At 39.3% G+C, this 23,801-nt stretch overlaps 1 protein-coding gene across 1 annotated transcript in view; it reads right to left on the reverse strand.

Moving 5' to 3' along the window:
* The window catches only part of med13a (mediator complex subunit 13a), a 182,603-nt gene that overhangs the window by 152,857 nt on the left and 5,945 nt on the right, over positions 1-23,801 (reverse strand). The window contains exon 2 of the mRNA XM_080210890.1: positions 17,190-17,424. Within this exon, the coding sequence (XP_080067016.1) occupies positions 17,190-17,424 (235 nt within the window). The remainder of the gene's footprint in view (positions 1-17,189; positions 17,425-23,801) is intronic.

A 23,801-nucleotide genomic window follows, 5' to 3' on the forward strand; every position in this document is an offset into this window, starting at 1 on the left:
CTAATGACTTAATGAGTCACCTCATTAAAGTGCTCTGAAATAATATCGAAAGAAGAAATTGGTGAAACAGTCTGGATTTAGACCTGGAGTAGGACCATTTAACCCCAGAACAATCTTCAATAAATATCAAAAAAGCAAACAAGAGTGTGTACATATGCTTCACAGGCTGTTCAAAATCTAAAGTTAATAGATGTATTGGTGAAACATGACATTGACAGTAACGATAGTGAGGAACTTTACTAGAGCATGTATTGAGATCAAATCGCATCAGGTCAGGAGAAATAATCATACGCATAGAGGAGGAATGATCAGATATGTGTTAAGGGAATAGAGTACAAGGCTGTGTATTGCTGCCAAAATTATTCATACTGTACAAAGGATATGTATTCAGAGTATTAGATACATTTCTAGGAGTGAAAATTAGAACATAAACAATGGTACACAGATGACAATGTCAATGCAGAATCAAAAGAAGCCCTACAAAATATTGTAGATCAAATAAAAATCTAGAAGGGTAGAACACCAAAAAAAAGTAGTGCAAAGGAAGTGAGGATGAAAGTGAATTGTATCACACTTGAACAAATAGCAAGTTTGTCCATTTGGGATAAATGAAAACAGGAGATGACTGATTGAAGAATGATAGAGATAGCCAAAAACAGTTTTGTAAGAAGAGGCGTCAACAAGAAAACACAAGCTTGTAACATGAAATGCTCATGTTATTCACTTTCCTGTATGTCTCAGAAACCTAGACAATAAACAGATATGTGGAAGAAAATAGAGGCCTTTCAAAATGTGGATGTCAAGATGTATACTAAAACAAAAAAAATGCCAAGTAAAATGACATGTCCCAGCCAGAAATCACAGAATTACTTCCTTATGAAAGGCTCCCCTCACAATCAGGAATCATTGCTGCAGAAAGTGCAAATGTTGCACATGCCCTTCCTCTAGTGCAGCCAAAGTGCACGTTTACACTACTGGCAGTTAAATGCATATCTATATTGTCTTGCCACAGAATTTTCTTTGGTTTGCTGCAGAATGAGAGAGCTTTGTCTATAGTTTTAGAAGTGTTCCTCTTTTTTCACCCACCACCACCGCACCACCCCCCCTCCCCCCCCCCCCCCCGAAATTGCTCAAGGGGATACATGAAATAAACTTTGTCCTTGTATCTACATTACACACTACAGATATCCTAGCAAGATGTCAATATTCTCCATTTGCTACAATAAAGGTTACATTCAATTGCTGAACTACGATTAAAATAGAATTCAGGAAGTGTTTACAAGAGACAAATTTCCTTTACAAGGATGCAAAAATGAAGTTACAATTCTCAGCATCAGATGGTACAACACAGAAAAAAGGTCCTTCAGCTCATCAAGTCTGCACTAAAAATGATCACTAAAGTCGCACTAATCCTATTTCCAGCACCTGTCATACATCCTTGAATGTTATGGTGGTTCAAGTGCTCACCCAAATACTTAAGGTTTCTGGCCTCCATTATCTTCCCAGGCAGTGCATTCCAGATTGCCCACCAACCAAAAAATATTTTCTCAAATCCTCAGTTTCTGATCCCCCACCCTAAAACTATGCTGCCTCAACAAGAGGCAGCAGCTGCTTCCTATTCAACCTGTCCATCCACCTCAATCACATTCCCCGTTTCAGCCTTCTTTGCAAACAATTCAAGCCTATCGAGTCTCTTCTTATAGCCTAAATACTCGACCCAAGCAATATCCTGGTGAAATCCCTCTGTACCCCTTCTAATGCAGTCATATCCTTCCTATAGCAAGGCGATCAGAACTGCAACCAGTACTCCAGCTGTGGCCTAACCAACATTCTGTGCAGCTCAACATTTCTTCTTTACTCTTATACTCTGCCATGACTGACAAAAGCACGAGTCCCACATGTCTTCTTAAATATCCTATTCGCCTGCTCTACCACCTCTGGGATCTGTGATTAAGTACCCAAGATCCCACTGTTCCTCTGAACTTCCTAGTTTCCTACTGTTCATTAAATACTGCCTTACTTTTTGTTATTTCCATTATCAGGTTGAATACCCACTGCCACTGTTCTGCCCATCTGACCATTCAATCTTTCTGTAACCTACAACCTGCTTCATTATTAACCACCCTACCAACCTTGGCATCATCTGCAAACTTGTTCGTCATTTCTCATCTCTCACTTCCCCCACCATCTATATCATTTATGTATACTACAAACAATAAGGGTCCCAGCACTGAGCCTTGTGTTATACCACTGGACGCCAACCTCCAGTCACTCAAACAACCTCCTTCCACCACTCTGCCCTATTAAGCTAGTTTCAGATCCATTTTGCAAGTTTCATCAAATTCCATGCATTTCAACCTTCAGTTTCCCATGGTAGACCTTCTCAAAGGCTTTGCCAAAATCCAGATAAACTACATCAACAACTGCACTTCCTCATCACATCATACAATCACATTTTCGAAAAATTCTATCAAATTTGTTAGGCACGACCCCTCTCGCTGATGAAGCCATGTTGACTGTCCCTAATTAATCCATGCCTTTCCAAGAGGAATTTAATTCTCTCCTTCAGAATTTTCTCCAATAATTTCCCTACCACTGACATGAAACTCACTGGTCTGCCACCCTTCTTGAAAAGTGGAACCACATCAGACATTCTCCGGTGCTCTGGCCCTTCCCCCGCTGCCAGAGAGGAATTACAACTTTGTGTCAGAGCTCCTGCAATTTCCTGCCTCACCTCCACAGCAGCCTGGGATACAGTTCACCCGGGCCTGGGAATTTGTCCCGCTTTAAGCCCATCAAAGCCTCCAATACCTTCATTTTTTAATGTCAAACTGTGCAATTTCCTCAGTCTCTCTTCCTGAATTCTGTACCTATGGTCTTCACTCAAAAGGAAATTCATTTAGCACCCTTACAAAGTCCTGTAGCTTCACACACAGACTGTTCGCTTGAGAGGACCCTGCTCTTTCCCTGGTTAACCTCTTGCTCTTATTCATTTAAAGATCATAGGATTCTCCCCAATTTTCTTTAGAAGTCCTTTCACCATGCCCCCATTTTGCTCTAATTGATTTCTAAAGTTCCCTCTACCAATATTCCTCTAGGGCCGCAGCTGAATTGCTCCCTGTGGACATTCTAAAAGCTTCTCTCTTCTTCATTATCCAATCCCGAATTGTCCTAGACATCTTGGGTTCCCTGAACTTTGAGCGCTTTCCAAACATGATTTGGAATTTTTGAATACGACTTAGTATTCCCTTTATAAAATTATTGCTCAAAACATGGCACATGGTGCTATTAGACCATTAAAAATTATAACTGGATGCTAATCTGCCAAAAGGTAGTAGATTTTACTTTTAGGAAGTGTAGATAAATATCTATTGGTGGATTAAATCAAGTCATGAGATTCAAGTGGGTGGCTGCAAGGAATTTCAGATATAAATCAGCAACTATTTTCAAACTCAAGCCCAGTGCTTAACTGCAGGATCTGTAGATTGTGCATATGAGCGCGCACAGTTGGGCATTAAAACACTGGCAAGAAATTCCACAAAGACCCAACCCAAAGCATACTCAAAAGACGAAATGAAAAATACAGGAGCAACATCGCTCATTTAAGAAAATGGAGTGAAATGATTGCACTTACTTCATATCCTTGTGAATCAAAGAACATATATATAGCTGCATGCAGTGATTATGCACATTGGGCAGATTTGTGATATTAACAGAAAGAGTTTAAATAAACAAGGGAACAGTAGTAATGAGCTGAAGAGAAAGAGAGCTTTGTAAGTATTGCTTGTGTGACTCATTCTGCTTCCTCACACAAAAATTTGAGATTGTATAGCAACCGATCATTCATACTTTATTCATGCCTTCCTTTACGAGACAGAAGCAATGTACCAGAATTTTGGAGAAACAAGTTTTAGTGAGGAGCTGAAGGAAATCAGTATTAGTAGAGAAATGGTTTTGGGGAAATGCAAAAGGCAGATAAATCACCAGGGCCTGATAATCTTCATCCCAGAGTACTTAAGGAAATGGAACTAGAAACAGTAGATCCATTGGTGGTTGTTTTCCAAAATGTTTTGGACTTTGGAACAACTCGTACAGAATAGTTCCTACGGATTGGAGGGTAGCTGATGTAAATCTATTAAAAAAGGGGAAGCAAGAGGGAACTGACCAGCGAGCCCAACGTCTATAAGTAAAGAAGCTGATAAGTGCATTATCAAGGATTTCAAAGCACAGCATCACCTTGATCCTTCAAATATTCCCCTACACCTCAAAACACAATGGTGTACTGCACTAACCACTGCAAAGGACCCAAGTTGGGAATTGCTCTTCCTTCATTCTACCCCAACTGTTCAAAGGAAGAAATATAGATTGTGTAATCAGATAAAATCAGCATGGATTTACAAAAGGGAAATCATGTTCCACAAATTTATTGGAATTCTTCTGAGAATGTAACTAGTAGAGTTGATCAGGGAGAACCGGTGGATGTGGTTCATTTAGACTTTCAGAAGCTTCTCAACAAGGTCGTATGTAACAGATTACCATGAAAAGTTAAGTTGTAATGGATCATGGGTAGCGACTTGAGAGGGATAGAAAACTACTTAGCAGACAAGCTGCAAAAAGTTGGAATAAATGGGACTAAATTTTCCTAATGAGTGGAATGGGGAGCACCAAGGATGTTGCAGAGATGATTTGGACAGGCTGAGTGGCACAGTGAATGTAATATAATGTGGATAAATGTGAGGTTATCCACTTCAGTAGCAAAAATAGGAAAGCAGATTGTTTGAATGGATGTAAATTGAGAGAAGTGGATACTCAGCAAGATCTTTGCATCCTTGTGCATCAGTTGTTGAAAGTAAGCACACAGGCACAGCAGGCAGTAAATAATATTTGGCCTTCATAGCAAGAGGATGAGCATATAGGAAGAGGAATGTTTTACCGCAATTGTATAGGTCGTTGGTGAGGCCACTGAAAATGTGCAATTTTGGTGTCCTTACCCAAGGAGGCACATTTTTGCTATAGAGGAAGTGCCGTGAAGGTTTATCAGGCCGATTCCTGGAATGGCAGGGCTGTCATGAGCAGAGATCAACTTGGTTAGGGTTATACACACTGGAGTTTAGGACAGGGGATCTTACAGAAACCTAAAATTCTAACAGGATGACACAGGTAGGATCAGAATGTTCCCAATAGTGGGGGAGTCCAGAACTAGGGGTCATAGAAGAATAAGTAAATCTTTAGGGCTGAGAAATGTGGGATCAGGGTATTGAATTAAATGATCATAATGAATGGCGGAGCACACTTGAAGGGCCTACTCCTGCTTCTATTCTGTATGTATATAATGCATCTCAACTGTCAAACTGCAAAATAAAAAAATTGTGACACAAAAGTGAAATTAAATCAACTACACCTTCCCTTTCACGTGTTTTGTAACCATCAACGCACCAATGGAAATTATAAAAGTAGCTCTGCATTTAAAGCCAGAACAATTTAAACATGCATCAATCTGGTACAGCTTCATAATGAACTTGCTAAATATTGTCATGCCAATATCAAACGTTTAAAATACTGGGAATAGGATAATCTTCGTGCACAATTTCACCAGCCTGCCAAAATAAACTTCCATTTAAACTTGGCAGATACTGCATCATTTTAATTAAAATTTTTTGTACTTCATAACTACTGATAAATTGCAACTTAGTACATGTTTGAATGGACAAACAGGACAATTTCCTGAATCAGTACTTCTTCACCCACCCCATTCCACATGTAGAAGAAAAGAAAATAAGAATCCTTATTCCCATGCCTCAGCCAAGGCTGCACTGTACTGGTTGCCAAGAGATCCACTAGATTAATCCAGGGTTATTCAGATGCTTATAAGAAACGGTTGATCACTTTCTCCACAACTTAGCCAGAATGTGTCATGAGGGTAAGCACCAGGTGCAAGATTTTGTTCTTCTATAATACATTACTCCTTTCTTAAAGTTAATACACAAGTTTGCATATTAACTCATTTCTGAAATATAATTCTACAGAATGCATTATGGTAACATTCTTAATAATTAGGCTTGCTTTGTGATTAATTTTCTTTTATCAAAAATAATTGATCCTCAATGTATTGACTAAACCTGAAATCTTAACTACTTCAAAAACCAAAACAAAGTGTGGTTACAAAATTTCACAAGGGAAAATACTGTATTTTACACAATACTGTCCTTTTCCAATTTGATCCCTTCAACTATTCCCCTGACCTCAAGTAATCTACTGTTTAGTTTCGGTTCTATCAGCACACTCAAATGTAATGAATAGTCAGGTATATCCAGGCATGCAGATACCTTTCAACAAGTTTGTTTCCAAGCTACACTAAGGCATCAGCATAAGCAGAACTTTTCTCCCTGAGTGTACACAAATGCTTCCATTAGAGATACAGATTCAGCTACCCAAGCTCAGAGAATTAAGTAGCAGTTCAAGCCCCAAATACTACAACAGTTAAAAATCATACCCCACAAGACAGATAAGCTTGCCATTGTTTGTCTATCTAGAGTCATCTTATTAGCATATGGGAGGGGATGAATACCTGTTCTTGAATAATCAAAAACAGCACCGTCACTGAAAAATTGACCCCCTCTCTAGCTGTTGTGCTAGTTTGTTTTTTTAAATCAATGTAGTACAAGTAGTGCTACACTTGTACAAGGCCATGTCAGGCCAAAATTGGAACCCAATTGATCAGTGCAAGTGAAAGCATATTTTCCACAAATAGAAAATAATTTTTTCTATTTAGATATTTACAGTACTCATGGCTTTTGAGGTTTTGCAGATTTCTTTGGCAAGAAGCAGAGCCACATATCCCAGGAAAGTTTCACATCCAAGTCCCAGTCAGCAAATCTCAGTTGGGATGATGTAATTAGTCTTTGCACCCCAGAGAATCAGGTTCTATCAAATCATGAGAAACATCCATAGTGTTCTATCTGGAGGCAATAATTAGCATTGAAAAAACACACCCAGCCAGCAGTTAAACTATCACTGTAGCCAACATTGGGAATCAAAGTTCAAACTTTTCAGTCAATTGTTCAACAATCCAACTACACAAATTGCCAATAAAAAAATTAAATCTGAAAACAGCCCAGCGAATTTCTAAACAGTGAAATTTTTTTATATGCAGTAATTACACTCATTATATCCAATTAATTTATTTTGACCAGCACATCGTTTCTGATGCACAGAAGGATGCTTACAGCAAAGTAAAATCATCCCTCTACTCCCCAAAGTAATAGTCTTTCAGCATTACCCAACTGCACATTACTAATTGAGTATTTCCAATATGATTTTGGTAAGTAGTACTTTTCACACATATACATACAGAAAAATGCAGTCTACCAACCCCACCCCCTGCCCACCAAAACATATTCAAAACTACATCTTACATAAACCTAAAATGAAAACAATTGATTCACTGTATAAGATTACACATGTTCTTAACTAAAACTGGAGATCTGGCAACATGAAGCAAAGTACTTGTTTAAATGTTGCTGCATACAAGCTTTGCAGCTAAGGCTCAAGAAAAAAGTTACGGCAGAGGTTCCTTCGAACACAAAAAACATTGGCACCTAGAAGCACATTTTTAAAACGTCTTGCAAGTTGACGTATGTCTTTTGTTCTCAAAAACCACCAAGTTAAAAACAAACGAATGTGTTTTTACAAGTCACAATGCTTAGCGATTTGAATCAACTGGCAACCTAAAGTGCTAACAGTTGTTCTAGTCACATTACATGCTAGTAAACAGCAAGTTTAAAAAGGCATTCATATAGCCAGCAAGATCAGTGTCAGCAGCAAAGTAATAAAACCACTGACTTTCAAGTCAAATGTTACCCCTACCATCAATACACGAGGCTCATTATTTAGGAGTTTGAGGGCTGCAGTTGGAAAGTTTTCCACTAGCCAAAAGGAACTGGCATCACATTGATGCAGTAAAACAAGCAACACTAAGAGGTTGCAGGTCTTTATTTAAACACCCCTCGCCTGGATCCTGGTAGTAAATGTGTTAATCAAGTTGAAGACTGAACATACCAGTTGATCCTTTCACCGTTACAAACTACTCTCTCTTCAATCCCCCCTCATTCCTCCCTATGTTGATTTGTTTTTGCATGACAAAACATTGAAAACAAAAAGCACAGTCCAAGCCCCAAACCAATCCCTTTCACTACATCATAATAGGGAGAGAAATAAAGTTGGGCTCAAAAGATTCCATCCTCCCTTCCAGGTTATTGAAATCACCACATTAATTGCCCAGTGTGGAGACAGCTCACCATCTTTAAGTTCTCCTCAACGTTAACTACGGCCAAGGTCCCACCTGTCTGATGGCCCTTTTAAAGCCTCTGTCTGTAAAGTACTCTCTTCTCCCACCCCAGCTTGTGATGGTGTTGGAGAAGTTGTATGTTTAAAAAGTCATTGCACGAGGTAACAGTCAGGAAGATTGAGGGAGAAGTTGCTGCAAATGGCCCTCTTTCACACTCATTCTCCTGTTTACATGCGAGAGAAGCTGCCATGACAAAAAGAGACAGTCACTGGTTGCAAAGTCCAAAGAGACAAGCTGTAGCAACTGGGAGAAATATACACTGTTTAGTAAATCTCTGCAAACATAAGAAACAGAAGGAGTAGCCATCTAGCCCTTCGCGCTTGCCCCGCCATTCAATAAGATCATGGCTGAACTGAAGTGGATCAGTTCCATTTACCCGCCTGCTCCCCATAACCCTTAATTCCCTTATCGATCAGAAATCTATCTACCTGCGACTTAAACATATTCAACGAGGTAGCCTCCACCACTTCAATGGGCAGAGAATTCCAGAGGTTCACCCCCCTCTGAGAAGTTCCTCCTCAACTCTGTTCTCCACCCGCCCCCCGCCTTTTTGAGGCTGTGCCCTCTAGCTCTGGTTTCTTTTCTAAGTGGAAAGAATCTCTCTACCTCTACCAATATGAATTCATAAGCATGCACAGCTAACCTTATGACAATACTGTGCCTTTAAGTCATGTATTTTAATTATGTTTTTCTGCAGGATGTTTTAATAGTTCCTGGGATTTTTGTGTTGCCTGCAGCCGGTGTCCTTTATTGTTACTGAAGCAGTATTATTGACATCATGTTTGTTTTGATCTGAACTAATGCAGTGTTTCCCTGGAATTGCAGAGTACTGCTTGATTAGGGGTGATTGGCAGGGCATGTCATATGTCTGGGGACAGTCATGTTTCACAGAAGTTCAGTTCGTTTTGTTTTACAGAAGCTGCTTGGAGCCAAGAGAAAGTAAGTGTGTTTTTCCCCCTCTGAAGCCTGGTAGCTGCCAGAGACTGGGTTTACTTCTGAGGTTTTGCTGTTTTATGGATATATCCTGCTGGCTTGGATTTCTTTTCATAGGTGTTACAAAGATGAAAATCCAGCATTGTGAGCATACTTGCTTTTGTGCTAACTCTGAAGAGTTTGTGTGTGGGATGGTGTTTAACTTGGAACATAAATAGAAAGCTCTTAGGAGTTTTACTGCGTCATGTTTAAGCTCTTGTAATTGGTAAAAGTCATGCTAATTCTTTTATACGTTAAGTGTGTTCTTAAATAAACTTTGTTTGATAAAGGCTTCCTAGTGGGTCACTTCAATCATACCTGGAGTGATACCTGGATGCTCAACAATGTAAAAATCAAAATGTAAAATTCAAAGGTCTAGATTAATTTCAGAAAACATCATGGAGTTTCTGACCTGCGTTAACCTACATCACTGTTCTCTCACCACTCCTCTTGCCCACACCCACCCCTCCATCTTTGCCACTCACACCCACAGAAAGCACTGGCGTGTTAGAAGAATTCTTGGTTTTAACTTTAAAAAAAATGAAGATTTGAGGTCCACAATGGGCATTGAGATGACTGCAGGCAATCGTAAAATCACAAACGTTGTCACAATTGCCTTAAGTGCGTTGGTAACTGACATATTTGCAACATATAATTTGATTAAAGCCACATCGATACAGAAAAGTCTCCATTTTAACACATACTTCAAAACAACTTTTGCCACTACTTTCTATTAGCACTTTCCATTCAAAGTAGTCTCGCCAAACAAAAAGCTTGAGCTGCAAGATCTGTAGCTGCAACGCATGGATGTCTCAGTTTAAGTTGGCAAAATATGCAAATAAAAATCACATTACACAGTGTCAGTGACAATGTTGCAGAAAACCAATCTTGGTAATTCATACAGCTTTCCTCATGTTTAAATCTTCTATACATTTAATTGGAACCTTACTCATAGCTAAGCATCGTTTGATTAAGTGAATGCATGTCTGAACAGGAAGCAGACGTGGCCACACAAGGCCCTCTTCCATATTATCTCCATGAACGCATCACTTACACTGGTAAAAATATTAATTAGTGCAAGCAACAAGGAAATGCAAATCATGTATAAATAAGCTTCAAAAACAAATCAGTTCACTTAAAAATGTCAACTGACAAAGTAGAAGATTAGTACTTTTTTGTTTTTACAAAAATTGTTTCAATATTAGTAATTCTCACAAATAGAAGATTCAAGGTTACCTCAAAATGCAGCATTAAACAGTCATAAAAGTTTAGGTATCATCCCAAAGGCAATGACTTCCAACCCAACTCACCTTCATAGCAGTTTAAGCATGAACAACTGGGAGCATCTCAAAGCAGTCCCATAAATCTCAAGAACCAGGTACTGCTAACCCAATATAGAAGTCAATCTGGAACCAGACAATTTCAGGAAAGTGGACAGCATGCATAATATTAAGGATAAATATAGTAATCCATCTGCTTTATTAGACAGCAACCACTCCTGTGGGAAGGAGGGTCAAAAAAATACAATTAGAATGCAGAAGGTTAGAATTCTCTTTGAAAATTACACTTACAAGCTCTTTCTCAGCTCCAAAATCCCAATCCAAATGGAGTATGTTTGCATGAAGTTCATGCTCAACAAGACAAGGGACAGTTTCAAGATACAGAATGAGAATGGTGCAGCACAAAGGTCAGTTGGCTCTTCTTGCCTGGGCCAGGTTTTGAAACGATCCAGTTAGTCCCATTCCACTGCCTTTTCCCTACATATGTTTTCTTGAAGCATTTATCCGATTCACATTTTAAAATCAATTAGTCTTTTGTCACCCTTTCAGGCATCACATTCCATAAAATCTCAGTTTTTTGTTTCCATGTTGCCTCTGGCTTGTTTTTAACAAATTACCTTAAGTGAATTTCCTCAAGGCACTGACTCCATCACTGGAAACACCTCCTTATTTGCTCTTAATATCCTTGACGCTTTTGAACACCTCAATTAAATCTCCCTCTTAGCCTTCTCTGCTCCGAGGAAAACAATAAAGGCTCATTTAGACTTGAAATGCTGGCTCTACTGTCTCCCTGATGTGGAGATGCCAGCGTTGGACTGGGGTAAACACAGTAAGTCTCACAACACCAGGTTAAAGTCCAACAAGTTTATTTGATAGTAAACCCACAAGCTTTCAGAACACTGTTCCCTCGTCAGGTGAATGGAAAGTTCTCATCAGAAACACGGCATATAAAGGCGCACACAGTTTACAGAATACTGATTAGAATGCGAGTCTTTACAGCTAACCTGCTATTCAAGTCTCAAAAGGTGCAGACAATGTGAGTGGAGATAGCATTAAGCATAGGTTAAAGAGATGAGTATTGTCTCCAGACTTGGGTTCACTATCTGTAACCCCATGACTTGCCTGAACTTGCAACATCTCACTTACTGTCCTGTCTAGAGACAATACACATCTCTAACCTATGCTTAATGCTTTCTCCATTCACACTGTCTGCACCTTTAAGTCAAGACAGTCCTTTTGGGAGCCATGTGGGACAGGAGCACAATGTTCACTTGTACAGGCAGGTAAGGGGACATGATTGACGAGGGCCAACAGTATTTTGGTACATTCTGTTCTACAAAGAGCATTGTTGTGCAACATCAAATCTCCCATTTTGTAATCAAATCTTATACTTCCATCCTACTTACATCAACTATTAACAAGATAAACAAGTCATCTGTACCCAGATTATTAATGCCAGTTACCCAGAAAGATGTTTCTAATGGCCCAAGCAGTTCTCACTTGCAGATTTTCTTCTTTTAAAATAGGGCCTCGTTTCACCTCCCACAACAGAGCTACGCATGAAATTAGCACAATGACCATGGCTTATAACACCATGCTGCAAGACCCCACTGAAAACGTGATTAAGGAAGCAGGGCTATTAATTATAACAAGAAATGCAAAATAATGGCAGTTTTTAGTGTTGCACCTGGACAAATATTTAAGCCTCATTTCCTTAACAATGACTCTGAACAGAGAACTGATCAGTTTAAAACTTCATTTCTCATAGCACCATACACAAAATTAAAGAGATCGAGATTAATTTCAGTGAACTCATAACAAGCAATCCTGACATGTCTCATCACAGATGCACTTGCATACTGCAACCTAATTAGTTCTAAATCAATGTAATAAAAATGTAGATTACAACAGACCAAATTTAAAAATGCTGTAATCTCAAAGAGATCACCACCAGCATCCTGTTTGAACACAATTTACATCCTTTGTTTTAACTTGACAATTTTCTTAAGATAAGCTCTGATGTCATTGTTCTGTCTTAGAGTGCACTCTAACAATCTTAACTTGGATCTTTCACACTGTTGAAGTCAATCTCTGAACAGATAAAATAATTAACATAATGCTTCAGCTGTCTGAGCTAATTCAACTCTGTCTCAGCAATTCCTGCAAGCAAATATATTGAGCCCAATGAGATCACCATTTAAAAACTGTCAGAAGCTGACAAATTATTTTAACTATACTTAAAAGATGCTGATGGGTGCAAATTTTATATCAAAAGATATGGGAAGATCTTAACCAGGTCAGTAGTGGAGCTCATATTTCAAACAACTACGGAGGAGCTCCTGTTCTCTTAACTGCCCTAGAATTGTTTTTAATGTGTTAGTCATTTTATAAAAGTTGAAATAAGTACAGAGTGCTGAAAATACTCAGCAGATCTAACAGCATCTGTGGAGAAAGCGTCCAGTCCATATGACAGACTCAAAACATTAACGTTGTTTCTCCCTCAGATGCTGCCAAATCTGAGTTTTTCCCGCATTTCCTGTTTTTATTTTGGTTTTTCAGCATCTGCAGTATTTTATTTTTACATTAAAAAGTAAATATGAAATAAGAGAACTTGGAGAGTTCCTACAGTGCCTGCAGGTGGTAACATTTGGAGTTGAAACAGGAATTAATCTACATCATGTTAACTTTGGCAACTTGGGGAAAAATTACAAACAACAAAAAACAGAAAAATGCTGTAGGCCATTTAGCATCTTTAAAAGATAAACAAAATAACTGAAATTGGGAGCATTTACTCTTCAACAGAACCCTTCTCATGCTGAAAAGACCAAACATGTCTTGTACTAACTGACCTGCTATTAAATTTCCTGCATCAAGTCTAATTTCAGATTCAAAAAAATTCAAACAATTGGAAATCTTATTCAGTAAGCATCAGCTATTATCAGGAAAAGCAGATGTTACTGGAAGCATGTTCATTAGGAGATGTTGCTAAAATTTATGACTGGATTAAGAATGTAGAGGTATGGGGAGAGGGCCTGGGTGGGATTTGGTTGGAGCAGACTTGATGGACCTAATGGCCCCTTTCTGCACTGTAGGATTCTACGATTCTAACATGACCGACAAGATATCTGCAAAATTAAAATGCTAACCAATCTCTCTGCACATTATCCCAGTAAATCAGATATTCCAAACCCAGAACAATTAGCCATGGCTATTTGCATCACAGGTAATTTGAATGATTCCATGAGATAACAAAGGTTAACATCTCAATCATTTGTAATCTCGTTAAAAACGGAGTGAGCCTCAGGCTCTGTCTCAAAAAAATCTGTGCAGGTTACAACTCCACTCCAAAAATGTTAAGCAGAGTGCACCAGCTCTGAATTCTGAGTAGACAGAATGCAGCAAAATATTCACAGCTGGTGGGTGCCCACCCACAACCCAATTATGTACAAGTTCTCGGAGTACAGAAATCGAATATCTCGTTGTAAATATCCTACCACCCTATTGGATCTAAAGGTTTAAAGCAGTCAGCTTTCTGAATGCTAATTAGAGAACAAATCCTTCCACTGCAGCAAGCTCCTCCCTTGGAAATGCCAAAAACAAAAAGCACTAAAGATGTTTCTTGTTCACAGACCACTGCTATGGAGCCAAAGTTAAGACAGGCATTTCCTTCCATACAATGATCATCATAAAACCTAGCAACATATTAACCTCTTCTTTGCACGTTGTGATGAAATCAGTTTTGTTGCAATAAGCAATATGACTCAGTTCGTGAAAATAATTCTACACCTTGCAATGTAAAAATATATCCAAAAGTCTCCCCCAAGAGGTATAATTTAAAATAACAAGGTAGCAATGTTAAGAGGGGGTACCAAATGCAGTGATACTTAGAAAGGCCATTAAAAGGTGCAGGCCACACTGTGGTATCAGTGGACTGATAATCCACAGACCAAAAGTGATCTACCAGATGGTGAAACTTGAATTCAATAAAAAAATCTGGAAAATCCAATGAAACAATTGCCCAATGTCCTTTAGAGCCAATGTGTGACTCCAGATCCACAGCAAATGACTTTTAAATGCCTGGAAATAGCCTAGGAAGCCACACAACTGTATCAAACCATCAAAAGTTCAAAAGGAATGTGGCCAGACTAACCACCCAGCACTGACCTAGGCAGCACCAGAACAATAATGACAAATTCAGCCATCAACCCGGACAAGGCTTTCTTACAAAGATCGGGAGGCCCATGCCAAAATTGAGAGCTGTTTACAGACTAGTCAAGCCTGACAGTCATACTCTCAGAATCATACTTACAATGTACCAGACACCATCTCGTTTCGTCCAGGATAGAGACAGTAGAGGTGGTAGCACAAGGCTGTACACAACAAAAATGGACTTGCCCTGGAAGTCCTCAACATCAATGCCAGACCCATGTCTCAGTGCATCAGGTCAAACATGGGCTCATTACCACGTACTGCCTGCCACACCCAAACAGATCTAGCAACTCAAGGCTGCACAACCACAAGATGCTATGGGTCATCAACAAAACTGTACTCAACTACAAACTGGAACCTCGGCCTGGCATAGTACCCTCTCTACCACTGCCAATGAAGAGTACAGAAGGGTATGCCAGGAGCACTATGTATACGTAAAAAAGGTGTCAACCTGGAGAAACTACAACACAGGACTACTTGCAAAATACCAAGTGACAAACAGTTAATCAATTTCACAACCAGGTCTAATAACAGATCATTGTCATGAATGGTGAAGGAAAATTAAACAACTCACTGGAGGACAATGCTCCACAAATATCCCCATCCACAAATAATAGGGGAGCTCAACACCTCAATGTGAAAGGTTGAAGCATTTACAAGCTTCAGCCAGGGGTGCCAAATAGTTGATCCAATGCAACTTCCTTCATTAGGTCCACACATGCCAATTTGATTCACTTCACGTAATCTAAAGACACTGGATATTGTAAAAGCTATGGGTCTCAACAATATTCCAGCAATGGTACAGACTGGTGCTCCAGAACTGCAGCACTCTTAGCCAAGTCAGGGACAAGGAATCCTGCGGTGCACATCTCGCCTCCTTACTACCCAAAGCTTGAACAGCATCCACAAAGCACAAGCTGATGTGTGATAGAATGTGCAGTCCCAAGAAGCAGCTCGACACCATCTAGGAGAAAGTATCCCATCTGATTGGCACCCCTCAAACATTCACTCCCTCCACTATTAGAATCCTTACAGTGCAGAAAGGCCATTCGACCCATTGAGTCTGCACCGATTCTTACTGATACCAAGGCCCTCTCCCCCAACCTACCCCAGAACCCAAACATCTTCATGGTTAGCTATCTAATTTGCATATCTCAGGACATTAAGGGACAATTTAGCATAGCCAATCCACCTAACCTGCACATCTCTGGACTGGGAGGAAATCAGAACACCCAGAGGAAACTCAGACAGACTTGGGGAGAATGTGCAAACAGACAGTGACCGAAGACACCACTGAAGCGCAGGTTAGGTTACTTGGCCATGCTAAATTCCCCTTTAGTGTCAGGAGGATTAGCAGGATAAATAAGTGGGATTGCGGGGATAGGGATAGTGTGGTTGTCATTGGTGCAGGCTCAAAAGTGCGCACCATCTACAAGATGCACTGCAGGAATTCACCCATTTGGCATACTTTCCAAATCCAGGGCTGTACCCAACACCTGGAATTTCTCTCCAAACCACTCACTATCCTGACTTGAAATGAATCGCTGTTCCATCACTGCCAATGAATCAAAACCTCCCTAACATCACTGCAGGTACATCTACACAACACAGACTGAAGTGGCTCGAGACAGCAGCTCACCAACACTTTCTCAGGGGAAATTACTGATGGACAATAAATATTGGCCTAACCAAAGCACACATCCCATGAATGAGAGAAAATACGAAGGAGCAGTTACGTCATGTCAATTGGTCATTAGAATTCCTTCCCTTAAATCCCAAATGTCAAAGAGATTGAGAATGAATGCCAAGCCAAAGTCAAAGCATGCAGATCTCATGTATCATAGCAATAGATGAGCATTAAGATGGAATTTATAGAGATTGAGGGGACAAATCTATGAAAGGATTTAACAGGAGTAACAAAAATTTTAAATTAGATGTGGATGGTGCTAGTTCACTTGCCAATTATCTGCTTTCTTTAGAGCAAGTCCTTTAAAGGAGGCTCCACTATTTCTGCAAAACAAAAGAAAATTACCTCATTTATCCTATTAAAATCCTATCACTTAAACCAACTGCGCATTCTGGGAAGCCAGCTATAATCAGAGTGACACTGACCATTAGCCACCACAACAGCAGTCAGTCAATAACCTAAAAACAAAAAAGTGACAGTGAGTAACTCTTATTTTTGACCCACATTGCATCTTACACTCAGTATCCCTTACCAATTTTTTTAGGATTCAGCACCAGTCACTCTATAGATTTCACACAAGTGGCCATTTTTGTCAAATAAGTTTTCATGAAGACGATTGTCAGACATTTTAAATCAGAGTGTTGACAGGTCATTGTAAACAGACTGAACTTTCAAATCCATTCTTCATTCTCACCTTTGAGTTCATGGTGGATGAGATCAGCAAAATTTGGCACTTCACCCCACCAGAAAATCCAAAGTTCTCGGTGGCCTGGTGTCATATCCCTTCGCCATACACAAAGTACATTTGCCTTCAAGCAGCGGCTAAAGCTGCAGAGGATGGCATCATCTTCAGCCACCGGAATGACGAGCGGTGTCCCTACAGGACCTTGCCATGAATAACGTCGCCATTTAATTCCAGGCAGGTCAGCCTACAGGGAAATAGAAAACAAAATGTTAAGGAATCTAACGCCCAGATGCATTTTGTGTCACAACAGGGAACAACTATACAATATAAAGATAGTCTTCAAAATTTCGACATTTGATTTGCTGTCAAGAGGGCACAAGCCCCGTGCCCACCAGTCACTGAAATCACTTAAGTCACCAGCTTGAGGGCAGAAATACCACGCTAGATTTTTGAAACAACCATTAGGCCACAGAGGACATCAAGGAAGCACAGTCATGGAAACAGTAATCCAAGAAACCATGGAGAGAGCATACAAAAAAGTTGAGATAACAGGATCAAAAGATCGCAAGATAACCAAATTCCTGTTCTACATTGCACATGTAAAAAACATAACCACAGACATCAAAGGTACTTTCTTACTCAATTCCTTTCATGCCAGTTGATATTTATTTTTCCAAAAATTGCAATCTCCACAAATGTTGTATTGTGACATTGGAGGATGGAGGGAGGGTTGAGGCAGAAGGGGAAAGAGAATAGCTTTAGGATGTACACAAAAAAAAACACAATGCTACCTCAGGTGCACAGCTCAGGGTCACGCAAAAGTATATTCAAAAGTACAATTTGCTCCTTGCAAATTTCACAGGCTTAAAATTGGACACTGGGCAACTTAGCAAAGACAAGTCAGTTCAATTGTGAACCAGTGACAACAGTACATCAACGGACACAACGTCAACACACGCACTCCACGCTGTAAACTCTCATGAGCAAGAAATCCCTTGTACTCACTATCAAGTGTTTAAAAATGCATTCCGTGTGTACAGACATTTCAAAACTAAAAGCCCAGCAACAGCAAACACTTGCAGAGATGACAATGTTTTGATCATAAATTAAAAATCCATTTTTAGAGGGCATTCAAGAAGTTTCATTTGAGACTGCATATATACACAGATGATTATAGTCAGTGTAAAATTAATTTCTAGGGATCCAGTTATAGGCCAAAGTTGAATACAAGCTACTCCTTGTGTCTCTCTTCAGGCTTGTTCAAGGCCAACAACAAATTTCTCCTCCCAATTCACTCAACTTTCTCCCCCCACTCCCTCACAAAAGGCCTCTGATGTTCTGTTGATACATGATAAAAAAGCCCGAGAAGTACATAATCTCATTCCACCCCTAAGTTTCAAAGTCTGGATTTTTTTGTCAAAAAACTGAGTATTTAAAACATCTCTCAGGACTTCTTCAGAGTGACAAGCATCTGTGGAGTTATGCATCTTAGTAAGGAAATCAACGCTTCTGGATGGGATTGGGAAAAAATTAAAACAATTTAAAAATTATTCCTGCGCTACAATCTCAAAACAGTTCATTTCAATTAAACTTTTAAAGTAATAGAAATCCAGTACTCTGGACCAGCTTCCTTGCTGCTGTAATACTTTACTACAGATATTTATGGCAAGTAAACAGCAGTTTAATACTAACTTTTCTAACTGCTTTGGAATGTATTTGTACAGCCAAAAAAACAGAAGAGAACTCAATGTCTGTGTACAACTATGCTGGTATGCTGTGATGATGTTCAACTACAGAGTGCTGCGCCAGACTAGATTATGAATGATTCTATACGCTGGTTGAAATCCAGCAAGTGTACAAATATAGATGGGTAAGTATGCTTTCCTCTATGTAACACTTCGATAAAATTTGAAAACAGGAAGTCGCTGTTATTTTGCAAGTCAACACATTAAAAATACTGCTGCATCTTAGTCACAATTTCCCATTTGACGGCTGCTTACTCGAAGCACTGTTTTGTATTGAGTGGAAATAAATTTCTAAAGTAAACCAAATGTTTTCTCAACCACTACAGATTTGAACAGAATACTGAAAACAAACTGTTTCAACTCCTGTTCTTCAACTAAGAGTACCATTGAATGCCTGTCGTGACAACGGGTGGTAATCCCTTTGAGCACATCTGTTTATAATACAGGTCTCACCATCCATCATCTCAGACTAATGTTTTATTAGGATTATTTCACACCAAACTCAGTCCAGACTACAAACTTCAAACGTCACATTACAAAGCACATTCACAGAAAGTGCTTCTGCCTTTCAGTGCTCATCCCCACCAGCTATCACTCTATCATACTTGCTCTCAATCTGGTCCAAAAGGCCACCTTAGTCCCGCCAATAACGATTTTAACTAGGAACCAGAAGCCTCAGTCAGATCAGTCTCCCTATTTCAAATGAAATATGATGTGGAGATGCTGGTGTTGGATTGGGGTGGACACAGTAAGAAGTCTCTCAACACCAGGTTAAAGTCCAACAGGTTTATTTGAAATCACAAGCTTTCGAGCCCTGCTCCTTCATCACTCATTTGATGAAGGAGCAGCACTCTGCAAGCTTGTGATTCCAAATAAACTTGTTGGATTTTAACCTGTTGAGATTTCCAACTGAAATTAGAAAATGGATAACTATTGTATACAGCCAATTAATACGGACCACAGGATTCAATGACAAAAATGATAGAAATTACCTTTAAAAAAGGATTGACAAAACAAAATTCTGCTATTTAGCTTGTATGGCCTATAGCAAATAGGAGTTTGCCACAAACTTGGATTTCCTCCCAGAAACTACTCACGTGACTTGGACATCAGGTAGCTTTAATTTTCAAAGACTTCCACAATGACATTTCAACTACACAAAAACAACTTAAATTGAATAGAAATACTATATCAAAAGTTCTGGAATTCAATCGAGAAAAAAAAATATATCTACAGGGTTTCATTTTCACCTGCCCCATCTAATCTATACAAAGCTATTCTCACTTCATGGATGTGGCACTTCAATCACTTTCCTCTCAGCCAATCACAGCAAGTCCCAAGAACAAGCCACATGCCTCATACACAATCCAGTCTGCCAACATTCTCTCCCCCTTCATGTACCATGCCCCAAGATGGCACTGGCAATCATGATCTCTATCCAAGCCTTGCTCTAGCAGTAGCTAATCTATCCAGTTATGATGCTCTTAAAGTCGTTCTTTGTCCACTTCAATCTTTCCCATAATCATCACATGCCCAAGGAATTCCAACCAAGTCTTCCTAATCGTGTTCAGAGTTCTTTTGGTCTTGGATGCTACTAGCTTCTCTTCATTAATAGTGCGACTTGTTTAAAATATCTTTATTATTTGCTTCAAAAACCACAAACAGGCAAAGTATCAACTCAAAAATCACACTAGCCCCCTCAGGGAAGGGCTGTTGCTCACATAGTTCCTGAAGTAACATTTCACACAAACTTAATATTTGGAAACAATTTTCTGTCATTAAGCTATTCAATGCCTGAAAGGCCTCATAGCACAAGTTCAAGATCTCAGCCTTTTATAATCAACATCCAACTGGGGAGCAAAATAAATACAAGGATGCAGCATGCCATACTATTAGCCACTTTAATGCAAGTCATTTATCTGTATCTTTGGCTAGTGAATAACAGAAGTTTTTTTTCTAAAATCTAGCTTAATGCGAAACTTGCTTCTCAGACTTTTCGCAAAAATCAAGCCCAAGATCAAGTGCAATGTCTTTCCTTGCTAGCTTGAACTTTAAGTTTTACTCCATCCTTAAAGATACAAAGGCAATGCGCATAGTGGATACGGCAAGCTCTTAATCCATTTCCTTGCTTGATTTGATGGTCCCCATACAAGATCCACTCACATTGTCTGTACCTTTAAGACTTGATTACCTGTAAAGTGTTGCATTCCAATCATTATTTTATAAAGAGACAAACCCAATTTACATGCCCCATTTGCGAACAGAACTCCCACTTACCTGACAAAGGAGCAGCGCTCCAAAAGCTAGTGGCTTTTACTACCAAATAAATTTGTTGGACTTTAACCTGTTGTAAGACTTCTTATTGTGTTTACCCCATAATGAGACACATACAAGATCCAAGCCAAGAAAAAAAAGACATCACACTCAAAATCTTGAAATTTTGGCTAGAATCAAGTTGAAGAAATGCATGTCTTCATGGAATCACTATAGTGCAGGAGGCCATTTGGTCTATTAAGTCTGCACCAACCACAATCCCACCCAGGTTCCATCCCCCCAACCCCACGCATTTACCTCAGCCAGTCCTCAACACTAAGGGGCAATTTACCATGGCCAAATCAACCTAACTGGCACATTTTTGGACTGTGAGAGGAAACCCACAGACACGAGAATGTGTAAACTCCAGAGTGACCTGAGGCTGGGAATCTAACCTGGATCCCTGGTGCTGAGAGGCAGCAGCGCTAACCACTGTGCTACCCTCAAAAAAGTTAAGTCTTATGGGGGCCATGAATTGGATTCAATCTCGATTGCTTTTTGCAGCAAGCAAGGAGATGGATTATGGCACCCAGTCAATCTGCACAGTGGCTTTATAACTTTGAATCACAGAATCTCTACAGTGTTAGTTATTTGAATAAAAATCTTATTCAAACGACCAAGAAACATTGCAAAAGGCAACTGCAAGGCTCTTCAGAGTTAATTATAAATTTTTTGAAAAAATTAAATTCAAAACAAATTAACCAATCCAAATTCCAAACCTTCCCCACTTTGGCAACAAAAGCACTTTTCACCACGCAATTCTATACCTCCTCCCTGTAACTCAGCATTCTTTTTTTCCTGATCAAGGCTCAGTGCAACACTTCAAAAATTTTCAAGTGAAAGGTATTATTGGGAGGTAACTTGTGTTTAAAAGGACAATAGGTTCAATACTCAAATCTAGGAACCTCGGGACCATGGCAATTTCAGATTGGGAGGTTCAGGTGAAGCAGGGTTGGGTCAAGGGTCACTTGGAGCACAGGACATGAAAGCCAGCAACTAGTCTGGAGCCAATGAAGTGCCTAGTCAAATCAGTCAGGTAATTAAGATTGATGCAAGATTATATATAAAAATATTTCCAAACAAACATTGCTTGTTTCTGGGTACTGATTTGAGGTACTGTACCTGAACATAAGCTTCTATTTTGCCGTTCCAAACAAACTGGCCTTTTGCATTATTTGTTCATTTGAAAAATATTACTTGCATGAAGGAGAGAAAGAAAGTATTTTCAGTACAAGAGTATTTTATTCTACAAGCAGCAACCTCTGCACAGATGAGCAGCTGATATTTAAGGTCACAAATGTGCAAGCTTTCCAGTGGAACCAGGAACAAAGGCAAATGAAAATTGCGAGGCTGCTTTAGGGCTTAGGGAAAATAAGTGGTGCTGGCATGATATGGAGATGCCGGCATTGGACTGGGGTAAACACAATAAGCAGTCTCACAACACCAGGTTAAAGTCCAACACTTTTGCTACCAAATAAACCTGTTGGACTTTAACCTGGTATTGAGAGACTACTTATTATGATAGCATGTCACCAGAAATCTCATTCCTACCCCTTTCAAATGGTGTTACTTAGCTATTCCCACAGGGAAGTACAGCACAGATTAAACCATATACTGGACCAAGAGACATTTTAAGTTTGATTTTTGTAGAAGATTAACAGTTAAATCAGAGAAAGAGAACAGGAGACATGCAACACAAAAAAAAACAACTTGTTTCAAAGTAATGTTCTTCTTTTCTGGTGCCAAATTCGTGCCATTTATCCCAAGTTCCAACATGCAATCTTTGCACCTACAAGTGATAGCAGAGATTGCCCCAAAGAATGTAACACTGTAGCCATATTAGAAGAAAGAAAATTGACTAGTTAATTCAAGTAGGCACCATCCACTGTTGTACTTTTAGCATTACGGCATCAGGAAAATAAGTGGCAATGCAGAGAAATTATGCCACTTCACTCCTCAAGAATCTCATTCCTACCCCATACAAAAAAATGTTACTCAGCTATTCCCACAGGGACTTATAGCACAAATTAAACTAAAACATTACCTTGAAGGAAATGGTCACCATGAAGGGAGCTGCCTATCTTTTGCTATTCTTTTCCTTAGCAAATTATTGTGCTTCCACAAAAGTATTTAAATGTCCAGTATTTGGCTTAATCTGTGCCATACTTTGCTATGGAAATAGTTGAGTAACGTACTCGAATGAAACAAGAATGAGATTCTTCATGCAGGAACAAAGTGCCATCATTGATTCAGTGATGACCTGTTAATCACCTTGTGCTGCTCAAAACTGTTTGATCCTACAAAAATTCCATCAGAAGCCATTAAGAAGTTGAGTGTTCTCGTTAATAACAAAGAAACAAACTGCATCCATCTTGCATTCAAATGACAATTTAGACCCGGTTCACCTCAAAACATTTCATTATATAATGGTATCATAGAACTACTGGATTACCAGGGACTCACATTAAATCAATCTGTTCTCATGATGGTAAACAGATAAATCTACATACAAGTTGTCCTACATTACAGGATTAGAATACATCTGCCATTGCTGGATGTAATC

Source organism: Carcharhinus amblyrhynchos, chromosome 23, assembly GCF_965287045.1.
Source record: "Carcharhinus amblyrhynchos chromosome 23, sCarAmb.v2.hapA, whole genome shotgun sequence".
Taxonomy (NCBI): domain Eukaryota; kingdom Metazoa; phylum Chordata; class Chondrichthyes; order Carcharhiniformes; family Carcharhinidae; genus Carcharhinus; species Carcharhinus amblyrhynchos.